Raw genomic sequence first — 14,658 nt, forward strand, 5'->3', positions numbered from 1 at the left:
CAGGAGATTCTCTCTGGCTCCATCACAAACTATCACAAACTATGGTGACCTGCAGCACCATCCAGCTGACTAAGCACAACTCTTCCACCCACTGTCCTGCACAGAGGAACCACCCACACACCCACCTGGAACAGATGGTAGGAAATCATCAGTGAGAAGCGAGGGGATCACAGAATTAAATAACGGTTTGGTTGGAAGGACCTTGAAGCCCATCCAGTGCCACCCCTGCCATGGCAGGGACACCTCCCAGGATCACAGAATTAAATAATGGTTTGGTTGGAAGGACCTTCTTGAAGCCCATCCAGTGCCACCCCTGCCATGGCAGGGACACCTCCCACTGTCCCAGGCTGCTCTAAGCCCCATCCAACCTGGCTTTGGGCACTGCCAGGGATCCAGGGGCAGCCCCAGCTGCTCTGGGCACCCTGTGCCACAGTCTGCCCACCCTGCCAGGGAACAATTCTTCCCAATATCTCATCTATCCCTGCCCTCTGGCAGTGGAAAACCATTCCCTGTTTTCTGTACCTCCATGCCTTGTCCAAAGTCCCTCTCTTGGAGCTCCTTTAGACACTGGGAGGGGCTCAATGGTCTCCCTGGAGTCTTCTCCAGATGAACAATCCCAAATCTCTCAGCCTTTCCTCGTAGCAGGGAATCCTGCCTAGCAATGCTTCCTTAGAAAGAAAACAACTCCTTGAGTTCTTATAAGAGAGGCTGGAAGGCCCTGGTTATCCTGGGAAGGACATCATGCCGGTTTGTTCAGAAAAGGGCAGAGGTGTTCTGTGCCCTACCAGTGATTCTGATTGTGAAAAGGGATATTAAATCCCTAACACACCTTAATCAAGGGAAAAGGTGGTGAGTAACAGCAGCTTGAAACCCGCAGAACTCCCCACAGAGGAAAGAAGGGACCAAACCCAGCAGCACTAATATAGAGATTTTATTTCAACTGTATCGAGTTGTACAGCACATTTTGTTTGTCACAATGCCATCAAACTGACTGGAGTTTTTGGCCAGCACATTGTGACGCTGAAACTCACAAGAGCTAAAAGCAGTTTGGACTAATGGCCTGAATGGAAGGGCCAGCAGTACCTGGTTTCTGGCTTCCTCATCACTTGCAGTCATTCCAACACGTGCAAAACAGGAGCAAATCCAAGTTTCTTCTGCCAGGCCAATGATCACGCTTTCATGTCTGGCAATGACTGCAAGGTACAAGGCAGGGGAGAATCTGAAGCAAGGTGCCTTCTCTTCCCAGAGCCAAGTTGGTTGTTCCCAGTATGGAAAAGAAGCAGAGTCTAAGTACAGGGTCTTCAGAAGATGAGCTTCACTTACACATCAGGATTTACAAAACCAGAGGCTGAGAAGTCAAAGTGCAGGAAAGGGTCCTTATTTCATTCCTTCTGATGGAGATGACAAACCATTACCGAAAGATCTGGGAGATCACAAGTGTTGATTCCTTTGCCTTGTTAGCAGACCAATCAATGTCCTTTGCCTTGTTAGCAGACCAAGGTCCTCCCTGCCACACACTGAGTCTCAGCTCCTGAAGTGCAGAATATATTGGAAAGAAAACCTGCATTTCTGCAAAGAAACGCCCTACTTTCAAACTCTTCTTCCTGACTAGTATCCACAGATGCCTTACAGAGGAGGCAAGATGGATGCTCCCCAAGGGATCAAGGGATTACAAGCCCACTTTATAAACCATTCTTCCTTTCTAAACCCAGTTCTTTGTCCTTAGGATGAGTTGGGATTCCTGCTCTCTAGTTTAAAGAAGAAGCAGAGAGGCATTTACAAGTTGGCAACTCTGAACTTTGACCACTGTACAGGAGACAAAAAAAGAAGTCAAATTCAAGAGGCATTTCAGGTAGCACTGGGGCAAGTCAGAGAGATTGTTTCCACCACTGAACAAATGCCACGTGTCATGGTTATCACTGCAGCTGTACATCCTAAAGTGAAAAGCACAGACCGTAGTGTCTATGTCAGCCAGTGTCCTTCCCCACCCCCATTTTGGTATCGATGCTTCATTCTCCCTTCTTCGGGTTACATTAAGTGCACAGAAATATATAGCAGCATTTGGACTGAAACCCTCACATACACCAGACAGCACATTCCAGGAGGTAAAACAACACATTATGGCCTATACCCTCAAGGTATCAAGTTTTCCGGATAAAGAGCAGTAGGAAGTTGAGAGCTGAGGGCAGAAAAGGGGAGGAGGAGCAACACAGGAACACGAGTTCTGTTTCCATGCCAGGAGAGGATCAGGGTGCCATTCCTGTGTTAGCACCAGGCTGTGACACAACTGCAGACAAAGCAGATGGGCAGAGCAGAAGTGAAAAGCCAATCTCCCATCTCCCCATGGTGCTGGGGGCAGGGACAAAGTCCAGTGCGACACCGATCCCAGCAGAGCCTGAAAATGGGCACAATCTGCTCAGCCCTTTTCAGCTGGAATGAATTTCTCTTCAGAGCCCAAGAGAAAATCAATTAGTGATGGCTAGTGAGTCTTGTTCACCAAGCTGATCGCAAATCACACTCAAGGGAAGAAAATCTGCTCCAGGCTGAGGCCCTTCCAATGCCCATGGGACCATCAGGAGCTTGCCCTCTTCCTTCTCACAGAGCAGCCTGCCTTTGCAGGGGGAGGTGGTTCTAAACATGCCTTTCTTTGCTTTGGAGGGACTTTGCACAGGCAAAGAGCTGTGAAAACATTGCTTTCCAGCCCACAAAAGGAAGAGGTTGTGATCTTTTCTCAGCCCTAAGCCATCAGGGCTACAACACACAGGCCCACCAGCTCTGGGGTGGGAACACAGCAAACTCTGATCTGAGCTCCTCTGCTCCAGCCTGGTAGTGAGGCTGCTGCAGACAGTGCATTCCAGCTTGGTGTTCAAGTGTTGCACCAAAGGCCTTCACAGATACCCTGGAGGCAGAGTCACCCTTCAAACCCACAAGAGAAAAGGCTGGGCTTAGACAGGTCCCTTGTCTGGCATTCAGCTGGAAGCTGTGGCAATGGGTTTCTTCATATGTTGGCTCATGAGCTCCCTGGCACGAGACACTTGGATATGGTCATAACAGGAGTTACAAACGAGGACAGGGTCGTACAACTGCTGATCGGGGATGGGCAGCTTCAGATGGCAGCAGGTAGCACAGAACACATTCCCACAGTTCCTGTCAAGGAGCAAGAAAACCAGTGAGAAGAGAGCTGAGACCACCACAGCAGAACTTTAGCAAGCACAAAGGGTCCAGGTCAGGGCAAAAGCACCAGCCTGACTGAGGACTGTAAATGTGTGCTGTGGTCAACAGTGTGAGCAAACTGCTAGTGCTGACAGGGACCCATTGCTGTCCCAGAAAGGGATCAAAGGCCTTGGAAAAATAGAAACAAGAACAATGTAGAATGGAATTCTGCAGGGAACTGGTGAGGCCTCGCATGTAGTGGAAAGACCTAAAAGCTTCTCCTGGGAGCTGGAGGGAACAGAACTGGCAAAGGGGCATTTTGTGACACCAAGCTGAGGGGAGGAAGGGCCCAGTGTGCTGACATTTTTACCTGCAGTGGTGCCTCCGTTTGGCCAGCCAGAACTCACAGTCGCAGTTGAAGCAGTGTGAGGCCATGTGGTCTGGGACCCACCGCGTGACCTAGGGCAGACACCAGTTAGCTCCCGTCTGTAAACCCCCAGTGACAGCTCTGGGCAAGCTGGGGGTGGCTTTGGGCCACACCTCACAGTCAGCCTACCACATCTGAGCAGCAGAGGATGTGTCAAGGACATGCTCACTGCCACACTTCCAGACCATTCTCTGCTGCTGTGCCCACCCAGGTCAGCTGCAAAAAACATTCCCTCCCACTGCATCACAGCTCCATGATGGGACACATACCTCAGTCTCCTTCTTATCCACAGGTTCCCAGCTTGCTTCTGACAAACAGTCCTCACTGTGGTCAGAACAGAAATCCTCCGTGTCGCTGCCGTCTGATTCCTTAAGACATGTCTGCAAAATGAGACCACGTCACCAATCCCTTCTGCTGCTGGGCACACACTCCAGGGCACACCCTGCTCCACACACTCTGTGCTGATGAGGGGCACCTGGGTGGCTCCTGATGCCCCAGACATGGGACAAAGCATCCATGAGTGTATAGGAGTTTGGTCCTCAAGCAGCAGAGATACCTCTGGGTGGAGGAGGACATGGCCAGGACAGGGACACGACTGACAGAGGAACCATCTTTCCCACCCCCTCCCAAAGGTATGGAGAGCTGTGGGTTGGAGAGGGAGGTGTACAGGGGTACAGGGACCCAGCGTGAGGTGTGAGCAGCCTCTACTCACAAAGTCATCCTCGTAGTCCATGGGGGGCTCGGCCGGAGGGGCGCAGAAGTGGCGAATGTCCAGGCGCAGCTGCAGCTCCCGCACCTGCCGGCGCAGCTGCTCCACCTCCTGCTTGTAGCTGGCCTCGATCTGCCGCAGCCGGTGCTGGATCACATCCGTGGGGAAGGGCAGCCCGTCGTCGTCCAGGTAGAGAGGAGGCACAGGAGAAGGACATTTTGGTGGCAGGTGCTTGGGACCAGAGGCTTGTTTCAGGTGACAGGGCAGCCACAAACGGCTGGGCTTCCCGAAATGTGTGCTCACATGGCCAGCGCAGGCTGAGGGCTTCCCGCCCTCCCTGCCAGACCATGGGCCACTGAGGCACAGGCCCGGGGCCCGCAGGGGTTTGCTGCTCAGCCTCTTGCTGCAGCAGCCATAGGAGAGGAGGTGTCTGGGTGTGGGCTCCCCATTGGGGAGCGATGTTACCATGCCTTGAAAACTGTCCCAGTTGCACCCCAGGAAGGAGAACTCGCTGCTTTGGCTCTGGGAAATGGGCTTGCGCCATTGCTCCAGCAGGAACCTCCCCGGCTGGCCAGGCTCCTCAAAGGGCATGCTCCGACCAGCATCACCTCTACCCTTGTCTGCATCTGGGCATGGGGTACCCAGGGCAGGGCCTGGGATGTCCTGAGAAGGGGTGCCTGGTGTCAGGGACTCCTGGCTGGAAATGTCTGGGCAGGTGGTGATTCTTTTAGGACAGCCTCCTCTGTTAGACACAGTGCCAGCAGCCTTCAAAGGTTCCTGGGGACAGGTTTCCAAATGCCTTCCAGAACTGGTGGAAACCTTGTCACTGTTTTCCTGTCTGGAAGGACTTGGATCTGGACCTCTGCCATCCAGTTCCTCCGTGAGTGTTCCATTTCCCTCTTCCACCTCCACAGGGATGCTGCTGGCTGGCACAGCAGATTGGCTGCCCAGCTGCCTGCTCGGCCCTTCGCGCTCAGCACGGCTGCTGCCTTGCAGGGGAGGGTTCTCCTCCTCCTCCTCCCTGGGCTGTGCCTCTCCTGTGGCCACTGCAGCACCTTCAGCCCCCTCAGTGTTGGCATGCCAGGCTTCCAAGCCCACCCGCACCTCCTGACAGTGGTTGTTCAGGTTGGGGTCACTGGATGTGCGGGTCAGAGGGCTGCTGGAGTCACAGGCTGAGAGCAGGTCATCCATAGATCTTGTCTTTGGTAATCTAGAACCCAAAAGCAAAGCAAATCTCACAATAAACCCCCCAAAACTTCCCTGGTTTCACTCAAAACTGAGATGAGGGCAGGGAAATATTCCCCATTACAGCTCCAGGGGTCGGTGGAGATAGGCAGTACAGCTGCAGAAGCTGAAATGCACATCACTGTGTGGCATCCTGCCTTTGGGGTGCAGCAGGGACCTCAGCTCCTCAGAGTGGCTGGGGCACTGCTACAGCGCTCTTGCTCCCAACAAGGAAGATGAGAACAACAACAGGGAAACTACAAGAAACTACAAGAAGGGCAGGAAGATCTGTGGGTATGCAACACCCTGAGCCTGAAGCTCTAAGGTCTCACCTGTCCAAACACCTGCCACTGAAGTCCTGGCTCTGAGATCCTGGGGGCATGTAGATGTCCATGTCCTCCTGTCCCAGAGGATGTGGCGAGGAGGCTGGGAGGTACACGGCTGTCCAGAGGTGCAGGGCGCGCACGTGGCACACGGGATGCAGCACCTGCAACACCGCCCGCGTCAGATCCAACGCCTCAGAAACCCCTTCAGCCCCTCCCCAGTGCCTGCCAGGGGAAAAGCCTGGAAAAGCAGGGTCAGGAGCTCTACTGACCTGCTCAGATCCGGGCATATAGAGCAGGTTGTGGAAGTTCTTGTTGCCAGCCCGCAGCAGGGACCAGACGGAGCACGTGCGCTTGTAGATGTTGTGCATCTCACGCTCACAGGGACTGTTCCCCAGGAAGGTCCCGTAGAGACAGGAATACGTGTGCTGCACCAGCTTCACCTGTGGCATGGAGGGGGAAACACACTTAGAGCCACGGGGAAAATGGACATGCCTACAGGAGACATGTCTTCCTCTGGGATGGCTCATGCACTGCCTACTCTGGGTGACCTCACTGCTGTCCTGGCTTCCACACTGGGCAGGACAGGGATCACCTCAATTGAAGAGAAAGTAACACTCAGCTGATACCAAACCCATCCCTCTAGAACCAAATGACTCTCTAGAACCCCACAAAACAGAGATTAACTTTTTCCCTCATTTTATTTTTTTTAAGTATTTCAGACCCATGTAGCTCTGAGATATGCAAATCAAACCAGTGCTACTGTTGGCATCTGAATTCCCTGAGGTGGAAAGGGACTGGAGAAGGGATTCAAGAAAACAAGAGTATATAAACCCTCCACCACCCCTTCACGGGAGAACAGATTTAAACTAAAAGAAAACAAATTTAGATGAGATGTTACAAAGAAATCGTTCCCTGTGAGGGTGGTGAGGCACTGGCCCAGGCTGCCCAGAGAAGCTGTGGCTGTCCCATCCCTGAAAGTGTCCAAGGCTAGACTGGACAGAGCAATCTGGAGTAGTGGAAGGTGTCCCTGCCCATGGCAAGGGATGGATGGAATGAGATGGGCTTTAAGTTCCCTTCCAACCCAAACCATTCTGGGATTCTGTGATCACATCACAATGTCCCAGGATCTGCAGACCTCTTTTCTTTCCACTTCAGAACTGTAAAACATCACGACTAGACACTCTGTCTCTGCTCACATGTATTTCTTACCAGAAAAGCTTCATTAAATTCGAAGAGGCAGGGAAATTGCTTCAGAAGCTGATGAACAGCATCCAGCCACTGGAGAAAAACTGGGCACTGCTCGTTCTGATCCTCCACCTTTTCCTGGTGTCCACAGCGATCCCCAAACTTGTGACCAAAGTCCAGCCAGTCCGATTCAACGAGCACCTGGAAGCCCTGTGATTAAAAGAAAAAATAACTGCAGAGACTTTGCTGAGGACATGTGGCAGGACAAAGCGAGCTCCATCCACCAGAAAAGGCTAGAAAGGAGGCTGCTGCTGTGCCTGGTTTGGGAGCAAAGCTCACCAGGGCTGGAGGTTTCCAGACACAAACTAACAGTTGTTATGTCTATGCAATAACCAGCCCAGAGAATCCAGAGTAGGGAAGCAGCTGAACTTTGAACACAAGATGGTATTTCCCACAGCACTTCCCCAGGCTGGGCAGAGGAATGAGGAACAATTCACCCAAAACAGGCAGGAAGAGAACAGAGAAAACTCAACACCCACCACAGCAGCTCAGAAACACCACTAAGCTTACTCCCAAATGCAGCGCTGCTCCTTTCCATGGGGATTCTGAAATAAAAGCTCCTTTGAACAGACATGAACTGCACCAGAGCACAATCCTACCTCCATGGTCCTGTAGTAAGGGTCCAGGAGAATCTTTGCCAGCGCCACAATCTGTGGAGTCCTGTCCCAGCCGTCGGAGCAGTGAACCAGCACCGGACGCCCTTCTCTATCCACGGCATTGGAGACCAGCACTGCTGCCTTCAGCATGACAGACAGATGCTGCAGCCACTTGGTGCTCTCCAGGGCTGAAAGCCAGCTGCAAAGGGGAAAAAAGGCAAGAATGGTTGCTTAGCTCTCTACTGAAGAAAAAAAAATACATCTTAACTTCAGTTTTCTTGGAGCCCTCAGTGAAAATCAGTCTTTTCTAAAACATGTCCCAGAGGAGCCAGGGAGCCTGGAAAGAAGGGCAAAGAATCCAACCCAAATTTAATTTTTCTCAGATGAAACCCCCAGAGGATACACACAACCAAGTGACACTGAGATAGTGCCACAACCCCTTCTGGATTAATGGATCTAAATCAGCAGCATTCAAGCACTATGAACACTTTCCCATCCCACCATTTTCTCAGTTAGAAACCTGGGATAAAAAAAGGAAAATGGAGTGGAAACCCTCCCCAGGTCACTGACATATATGGCATCAAACTCAGCTAGAGAAGAGTCACTCACTTGCTGGGGTCTGGCACTTGACTGCAGACAGCACGCAGATACTGGAAGCTGTTTCGGATGGAGTGGATGTTGGCCATGCCCATGAACACAACTTCACAGTTGGGGTAATACTCTGATACAAGAGACAGGAACATTTAGAGAGAGCTACAGCAGCTAGAGTACATTCTGAGTTGGAAGGGACCCACAAGGGTCATCGAATCCAACTCTGCTGCTACTGCAGCAACTGCCTCCACACCCCAGTGCAGCCACCCCTTCCACACCACCCCTGGTGTTCATGGAGTCACTAAGGTTGGGAAAAACCTCCACCATTGACGCATATCCCCAAGTGCCATATCCACGGAGCTGTTAAACCCCTCCAGAGATGGCGACTCTTAACACTGCCCTGGGCAGCTGTGCCAGGGCCTAACACTTCAATGACGAAATTTTCCCCATATCCAACCTAAACCTCCCATGGCACAGTTTGATGCCACTTCCACTCATCCTGTGCCTTGTTCCCTGGGAGCAGAGTCTGACTCTCACCTGGCTGTCCCCTCCTGCCAGGGAATTGTGCGGAGCCAGAAAGTCCCCCCTGAGCTTCCTCTTCTCCAGGCTGAGCCCCTTCCCCAGCTTCCTCAGCTGTTCCTGGTGCTCTAGACCCTTCCCTAGCTCCATTCCCTCTTCATGGTCTTTCTTGTCCTAATGGGCACAAAACTGACCCCAGTGGCCAGATAAGGGGGACTGTCACTAACCTGTGACATTGCTGCTGGTAGAGCTCAGGTGTCATTGACCTGTTGCTCACCTGGGCATACCTAGGCCCAAGTTCAGCTGCTGCCACCCAGCACCCCCAGGTCCTTTTCTATGGGGCAGCTTTCCAGCCACTCTGCCCCAACCTGGAACGTTCCAGTGGGGCTGTTGAGAACCAAACGCAGGACCCAGCACTTGGCCTTACTGAACCTCATCCAATTGGCCTTGGCCTGTTGATCCAACCCGTCCAGATCTCTGTGTGGGAACAGGCTCCCAGAGACCAAGCACCAAAATGCCGTCCCAATCCCCAGCTGTGCCCTAAGAGCCACTGCCAGGCCCAAGAGGAAGATGCTTTGGGATGTTCTTGGCTCTTGGTACCTTCGCATTCGCAGCCGCCTCCCTTGGCCCTGTTGGCCACAGCTGCCGTGTAGGACCTGGCATCAAGGATCAGCAGCTTCTGAGGGGTTCCTGCGTTCTCCACGCCTGAACACGCTGTCAGGGATGAGTCTGCAGGGACACACAGGGACTGAGATCCTGGCACCTCTCTCCCTCCCTCCACCCCACTGCCACCGTGAATGAGCCCAGAGAGCCACCCACACACCGCAGTCACGGCACAATTGGGCCCAGGTTCTACCCCTGGACACTGGGGTAAAGCCTGCCCTGGGACAGCCCTGGCAGGCCCTCTGCGATGTCCCCGCTCAGGAGGGCTGGCAGGAGCCATCTCACCGAAGTCGGCGTCGCAGGGCTCGCTGCCGTCGCTGCTCCCGGCATGCGGCGCGGCGCCCGACGCCCTCGCTCCGGGGTTCAAGGCACAGGCTTTGGCAATGGACGTCACCAGGTACTCGTCGTCGGCGTTCCGCCAGCCCCACCAGCTGATCTCGGGCTGGCTGCAGCGCGCGATCACCGCCCCGTTGCGCACGTGTCTGCGGGGAACAGAGAGCCCCGCTGAGCCCCCGGGAGCGCAGGGCCGGCCCGGGACACGCTCCCTGTGCGCAGCCACACCTGAGCTACCCCTGCCTGCAGCTGCTCTATCTACAGCACTGACTCTCGTCGAGAAGTGAAAGAGGGCAGGCAATCTCAAACAACCATTTTTCATCAGCGCAGCACTGACAGAGAGGCTAAACCAGACTCATACTTTTATTTACAATAATATAGAATCATTTCGGTTGGAAAAGACCTTCAAGACCCCCAAGTCCAATCTCTGACTTCTATTTATACGTATTAATATATCCTGCAGCCTATAGATATATAAAATAGATATTATTGTATATAGATATGACTGTATTTATAAATTAAACCAGAGAGAAGAACTTAAAATCATTATGGTTGTATTTTGGGAAAGTAATAGTTATTTCATAGACTCATGGAATACTTTGAGTTGTAAAGGAGGTTGAAGATCATCTTATTTGACCCCTCTGCCATGGGCACGGACACCTTCTACTTGATTTTAAAGCTGTTCTGTTCTCTCCTCTTTCTTTTTTTCCTCCCTCAAATTACAGACCTGTTGTTAAACCATTTCACTTATCACCTGTAAGTTGGGAAGATGAGCTCACTTGGCATCAGACCAGGGAGTTTCTGGGTGGAGGCCTGGTGTTTATCAACAACCCCTAAATGTGAACCCTACCCTGGCTGTGCTTACTGATGAGGAGGCCTGAAGTAGGAATCAGTGCATTTCTCACATGAACACATGGTCAAGTCATTCCTAAGTGGCCTGGAAAGGGAAGGGACTGTGATGTGACAAAGCTGCTGACGATAGAGAATGACCCAGAGAGTGTGAAATTTAGCATTAATAAGTGAAGAGTATTTACAGATGATCAAAGCATAACCCCAGCTGTGACACAGAGCAGTTTGGTGCAGATCCCAAAGGCTTTGAAGTCACTGGGAAGCTCTCAAAAGCCTCAACTCAGTGCCCAAAAGAAGCATGAAGGTTAAGGATGCGCTAACAGTTACTGGGAAAGGAGTAAGAAATAAAATATTATGGCTTCACATCTTAGCCATCCTAAAATGACACAAACTCCTCTCAAAAAGGATCATGTTGTAGTTGAACCAAGCTCCAGAGATGGGTGGCACAGACACAAGCAAGCACTGGAATGGTTATGCCATGTTTCAGAAACACAAGTATTTCTTGGACAAGAAACAAAACCAAGAGTGGACTCAGAGGCACAGTGCAATGTGTGTGGAACTACTAACTGGTTCCAACACTTGGTGGCAGGTTCACCAAGTGACCATGAGACAGTCACCCATTCTCTCAAAAGGGTGTAGGAAATCTAAAATAGCAGATGCACCAGGAAAGAGCACCTGCATCCCTATCCTGTTTGTTACATTTCCCTGAGGTGCTGCTCCTGCTACCTGGTCCTTCTTGGAGATGGGAAAATGAACTCAACAGCCCTGAACCAGACCCACACACCAATCATGTTCAGTCATCCCACCACTCCTGCTGCAGCATTTATCTGGAGACCACAGAGGCAAGGAATGATTTGTGGTGGAAGGAACCTTAAAGCACATCCCATTCCACCCCCTGCCATTGGCAGGGACACCTTCCACTGTCCCAGGCTGCTCCAAGCCCCATCCAGCCTGGCCTTGGGCACTGCCATGGATCCAGGAGCAGCCACAGCTGCTCTGGGCACCCTGTGCCAGGGCCTGCCCACCCTGCCAGGGAACAATTCCTGCCCAATATCTCATGTCACCCTGCCCTCTGTCAGTTTATGTAGCTTCCTTAATGACATCTCACAGATAATAACAATGAAGACTTTAAACTGAGGCCTTCCAAAGAAATAATGTTCATGTCAGGCCAAGTCAAAACACTGTGGGGACCCTTTACTTTAAGTGCTGCTCTGTTTTGCAAGGTGACTTACAGAGCAGTCACTCCCAGGAGATCTATTCCTGCCTTCAGGATCACTCAAGGATGGATAACAGAGAGCAGCAAAGGCTTTGTTTATGGTAGTAAATGAAACAGAGCCAAGGTGTGGACTTAAGCACAGCCTGTGATCACCCAAGCCTGTTTGTGAGCCACCCACAGCTCCTGGCCTGTGCCAAGCAGCACTTTCCCAGACAGTGCCTGAGCACGTTTTTGGGAAAGGCAGGTGCTGTGCCAGGGACTGCTCCCAGCAGGCAGCTTGGGGGACAGGGCAGGGTGCGGGGCACTGCAGCTGCTCCGGGCAAAGCTGCCGACGTGGCTGCGGTCAGGCTGAACTCACGAAATTCTTGGTAACACAAACCTCTGAGCACTGAACAACGGCTGGGGACCTTCAAGGGACACGATGACCTGCCAGTAAACAAGGAAATGTGGCAGCACCAATGAGTGTGAAGCCACCAGCAAGCAAAAAGTACAGCAGGTGCCAGCAGAGGAACCAAAACCACAGCTGAGCTTGCAAGGAGCTTCCCAGGGCAGGGGAGCACCAGAACCTGACTCTGGCTTCCCTGCACATCTCCCCAGCGCGAGAGCACAGGAACCATTTAAGGCCTTTTCTTACCTGGGAGTTTTGGGGAGGTTTTTCTCAAAGGAAAAAGGCTCTTTCTTGAAACTGGAATGTCAGAAAGTGCCAGAAAATTAATTCTTTAGGGATCCTCAGTTTAGTTTTAATGACTCAAGACCCTTTCATGGTCCAAAACTGCAATATGAAGTGCCTCTGTAGTTTATCAGTTGAGTTTTTCCTCACAGATTCATTCTGAGCACAAGGTTAGAGCACATCTGATACTGTCAGCATATGCCATTGAACCTCCACCAATCCTCCACAATGGATTAATACCTACTTTAGTGGAAGGCAGCAGGGGGGTTGGAAGTAGATAATTCTCAAGGTCCCTTCCAACTCAAACCGTTCCATGATTCTGTGATCTCCCAAGTCTCTCTGTTATTTCCTGGACAAGTCAAGGAGCTTGGCTCAAAGCACAAGAAAGAGCTTGGAGAGGGTTTACTGAGCCGAGCCTAAAGGTTCCCAACTGAGATGTCTGTGTGTGTAAGTGCTCCATTTCCCAGATCTCTGGGATAAACTCTCGCTTTGCTGTGGCAGGATGTGAGAGCCCGAGAGCGAGGCTCAGCCATGGGGTGGAGCAATGCCCGCTGTCCCCTGGCAGGGGATGCAGAGCGTTGGGAGGAGCATTCCTGCTGCCACAGGCCCAAGGTCTCCTCAAGGTGGCTGAGCAGACAGAGCCAGAACAGCCACACCATGCCTGTCTGCCTCTCTACTCAGCTAAATAATTGATTCCATCCTTTGCCTTGTTTTAGAAGTGGATTGTGCCTGGAGGCTTCTGCATCTCTCCTGTGCATCTCTGCTGAGGACTGAGATGGAGACCTGAATTTCTGTTTTGCTTAATAGCTAAATTATACTTTTTTCAAGAAATCTGATACTGGGGTACCTTTGGTGTCATGTTTTACAGCTCTGACTGTGACCCAGTGAGATCAGCCTTATCCAAAAGCTCTGAGGTCTATCAGCGTCCCTTGGGATGCAGGCACCCATCCCTTCTCTCCTGAGCTCCGAGTGAGGACGAGAAGCTGAGTGACAGGCTTTTCATTTCCACAAAGCACAAGGCATTGCAGAAACAATGGAGAAACCCTCAAGGACCCTCCCACTCCAAAGACTTCAATCTTGAGGGCAAAGACTAAAAAAAGTGCACAAAAATCAGAGACACATGGGCAAGCACTTGCCCCATCTTGTAACATCACTTGTCAGCATCTTCTAATCTGATCCCAGGCTGCAAAGGGTTGTGCTCAGCTCATAAATTACTGGGTACCATTACAGAGATGTAAAGCAAGGAACAAAATAATTGCTGGAGTAGGAAAAAGACATGGCTTTGCCCTCGGGTGGGGAGGCACAGTGGGACAAGCTCCAGCACCAGGCCATTTTTAGCAAAAGGAATCACAAATACAATTAACTTCTTAGCTGAGCTGGCTACAAGGAGGGAAAGGCTCCATCCGATAAGCTGTGCTCATTCCCACTCTGCTGCAAAACTGAGTTCTAGAAGGAACACACACTGTTTTGCCACATCCAACAGCAAGCCATGAAGTGTGATGATGCACAGTTAAGGTACCTGCAAATTCACTGGTCTTGCTTCCTGACTTTTGTATTTTCTAGTACAGCTCTGATCTTTTAAGGTTTTTTTTTATATTTGTATTTGGTGACTGCTAATACACAGTCTAAGGCTACAAACCATAATGTACATTTTACAACAGCACAACTGCCTGGGTGCCCCTTTCAATCAGCCTCCCGTTGGTTTCAAACACATCAGTCTCCCAGGAGACACATTTAATGAGGAACCAGCCCCTACCCTGCACAGCCCTGCTCCATTGACTGTGTGGCCTCCTCCAGATTTTTTCTGGAAGGCTGGTCACAGAATTACAGATTATTCTATAAACTCGAAGGGACCCCCAAGGATCATCCAAGTCCAACCCCTGTCCCTGCACAGACACCCTAACAATCCCCCCCTGGGCATCCCTGGAGCTCCTGGAGCCCTAGCAGCCTCGGGGACATGTCAATTCCCTGGGCAGCCTAAGCAGTGCCCAGCACCCTCTGGGGGAAGAATCTTTCCCTAAAATCCCACCTAAACGTCACTGACATAGCCATTCCCTTGAGTCCTGTCCCTATTCATCAAAGAGCAGAGATCAGAGCTGCCCCTCCACTGCCCCTCGTGAGAAGCTGCAGATTTGGG

At 51.5% G+C, this 14,658-nt stretch overlaps 1 protein-coding gene across 6 annotated transcripts in view; it reads right to left on the minus strand.

Annotated features, from left to right (window-relative positions):
• Positions 1-918: 918 nt before the first annotated feature.
• Positions 919-14,658, minus strand: part of MTMR4 (myotubularin related protein 4) — a 56,447-nt gene continuing 42,707 nt past the window's right edge. For all 6 annotated transcript variants that reach the window (XM_041425003.1, XM_041425006.1, XM_041425004.1 and 3 more), the window contains 11 exons: positions 9,739-9,935; positions 9,391-9,519; positions 8,290-8,401; positions 7,684-7,879; positions 7,049-7,234; positions 6,109-6,279; positions 5,846-6,000; positions 4,293-5,499; positions 3,850-3,960; positions 3,524-3,612; positions 919-3,147 (listed from right to left, as the gene is read on the minus strand). In XM_041425003.1, coding sequence (XP_041280937.1) covers positions 2,970-3,147; positions 3,524-3,612; positions 3,850-3,960; positions 4,293-5,499; positions 5,846-6,000; positions 6,109-6,279; positions 7,049-7,234; positions 7,684-7,879; positions 8,290-8,401; positions 9,391-9,519; positions 9,739-9,935 — 2,731 coding nt within the window. In that variant the 3' untranslated portion in view covers positions 919-2,969. The remainder of the gene's footprint in view (positions 3,148-3,523; positions 3,613-3,849; positions 3,961-4,292; positions 5,500-5,845; positions 6,001-6,108; positions 6,280-7,048; positions 7,235-7,683; positions 7,880-8,289; positions 8,402-9,390; positions 9,520-9,738; positions 9,936-14,658) is intronic.

The sequence above is a fragment of the Onychostruthus taczanowskii genome, unplaced genomic scaffold (genome assembly GCF_017590055.1).
Source record: "Onychostruthus taczanowskii isolate IOZ18803 unplaced genomic scaffold, ASM1759005v1 scaffold86, whole genome shotgun sequence".
Taxonomy (NCBI): domain Eukaryota; kingdom Metazoa; phylum Chordata; class Aves; order Passeriformes; family Passeridae; genus Onychostruthus; species Onychostruthus taczanowskii.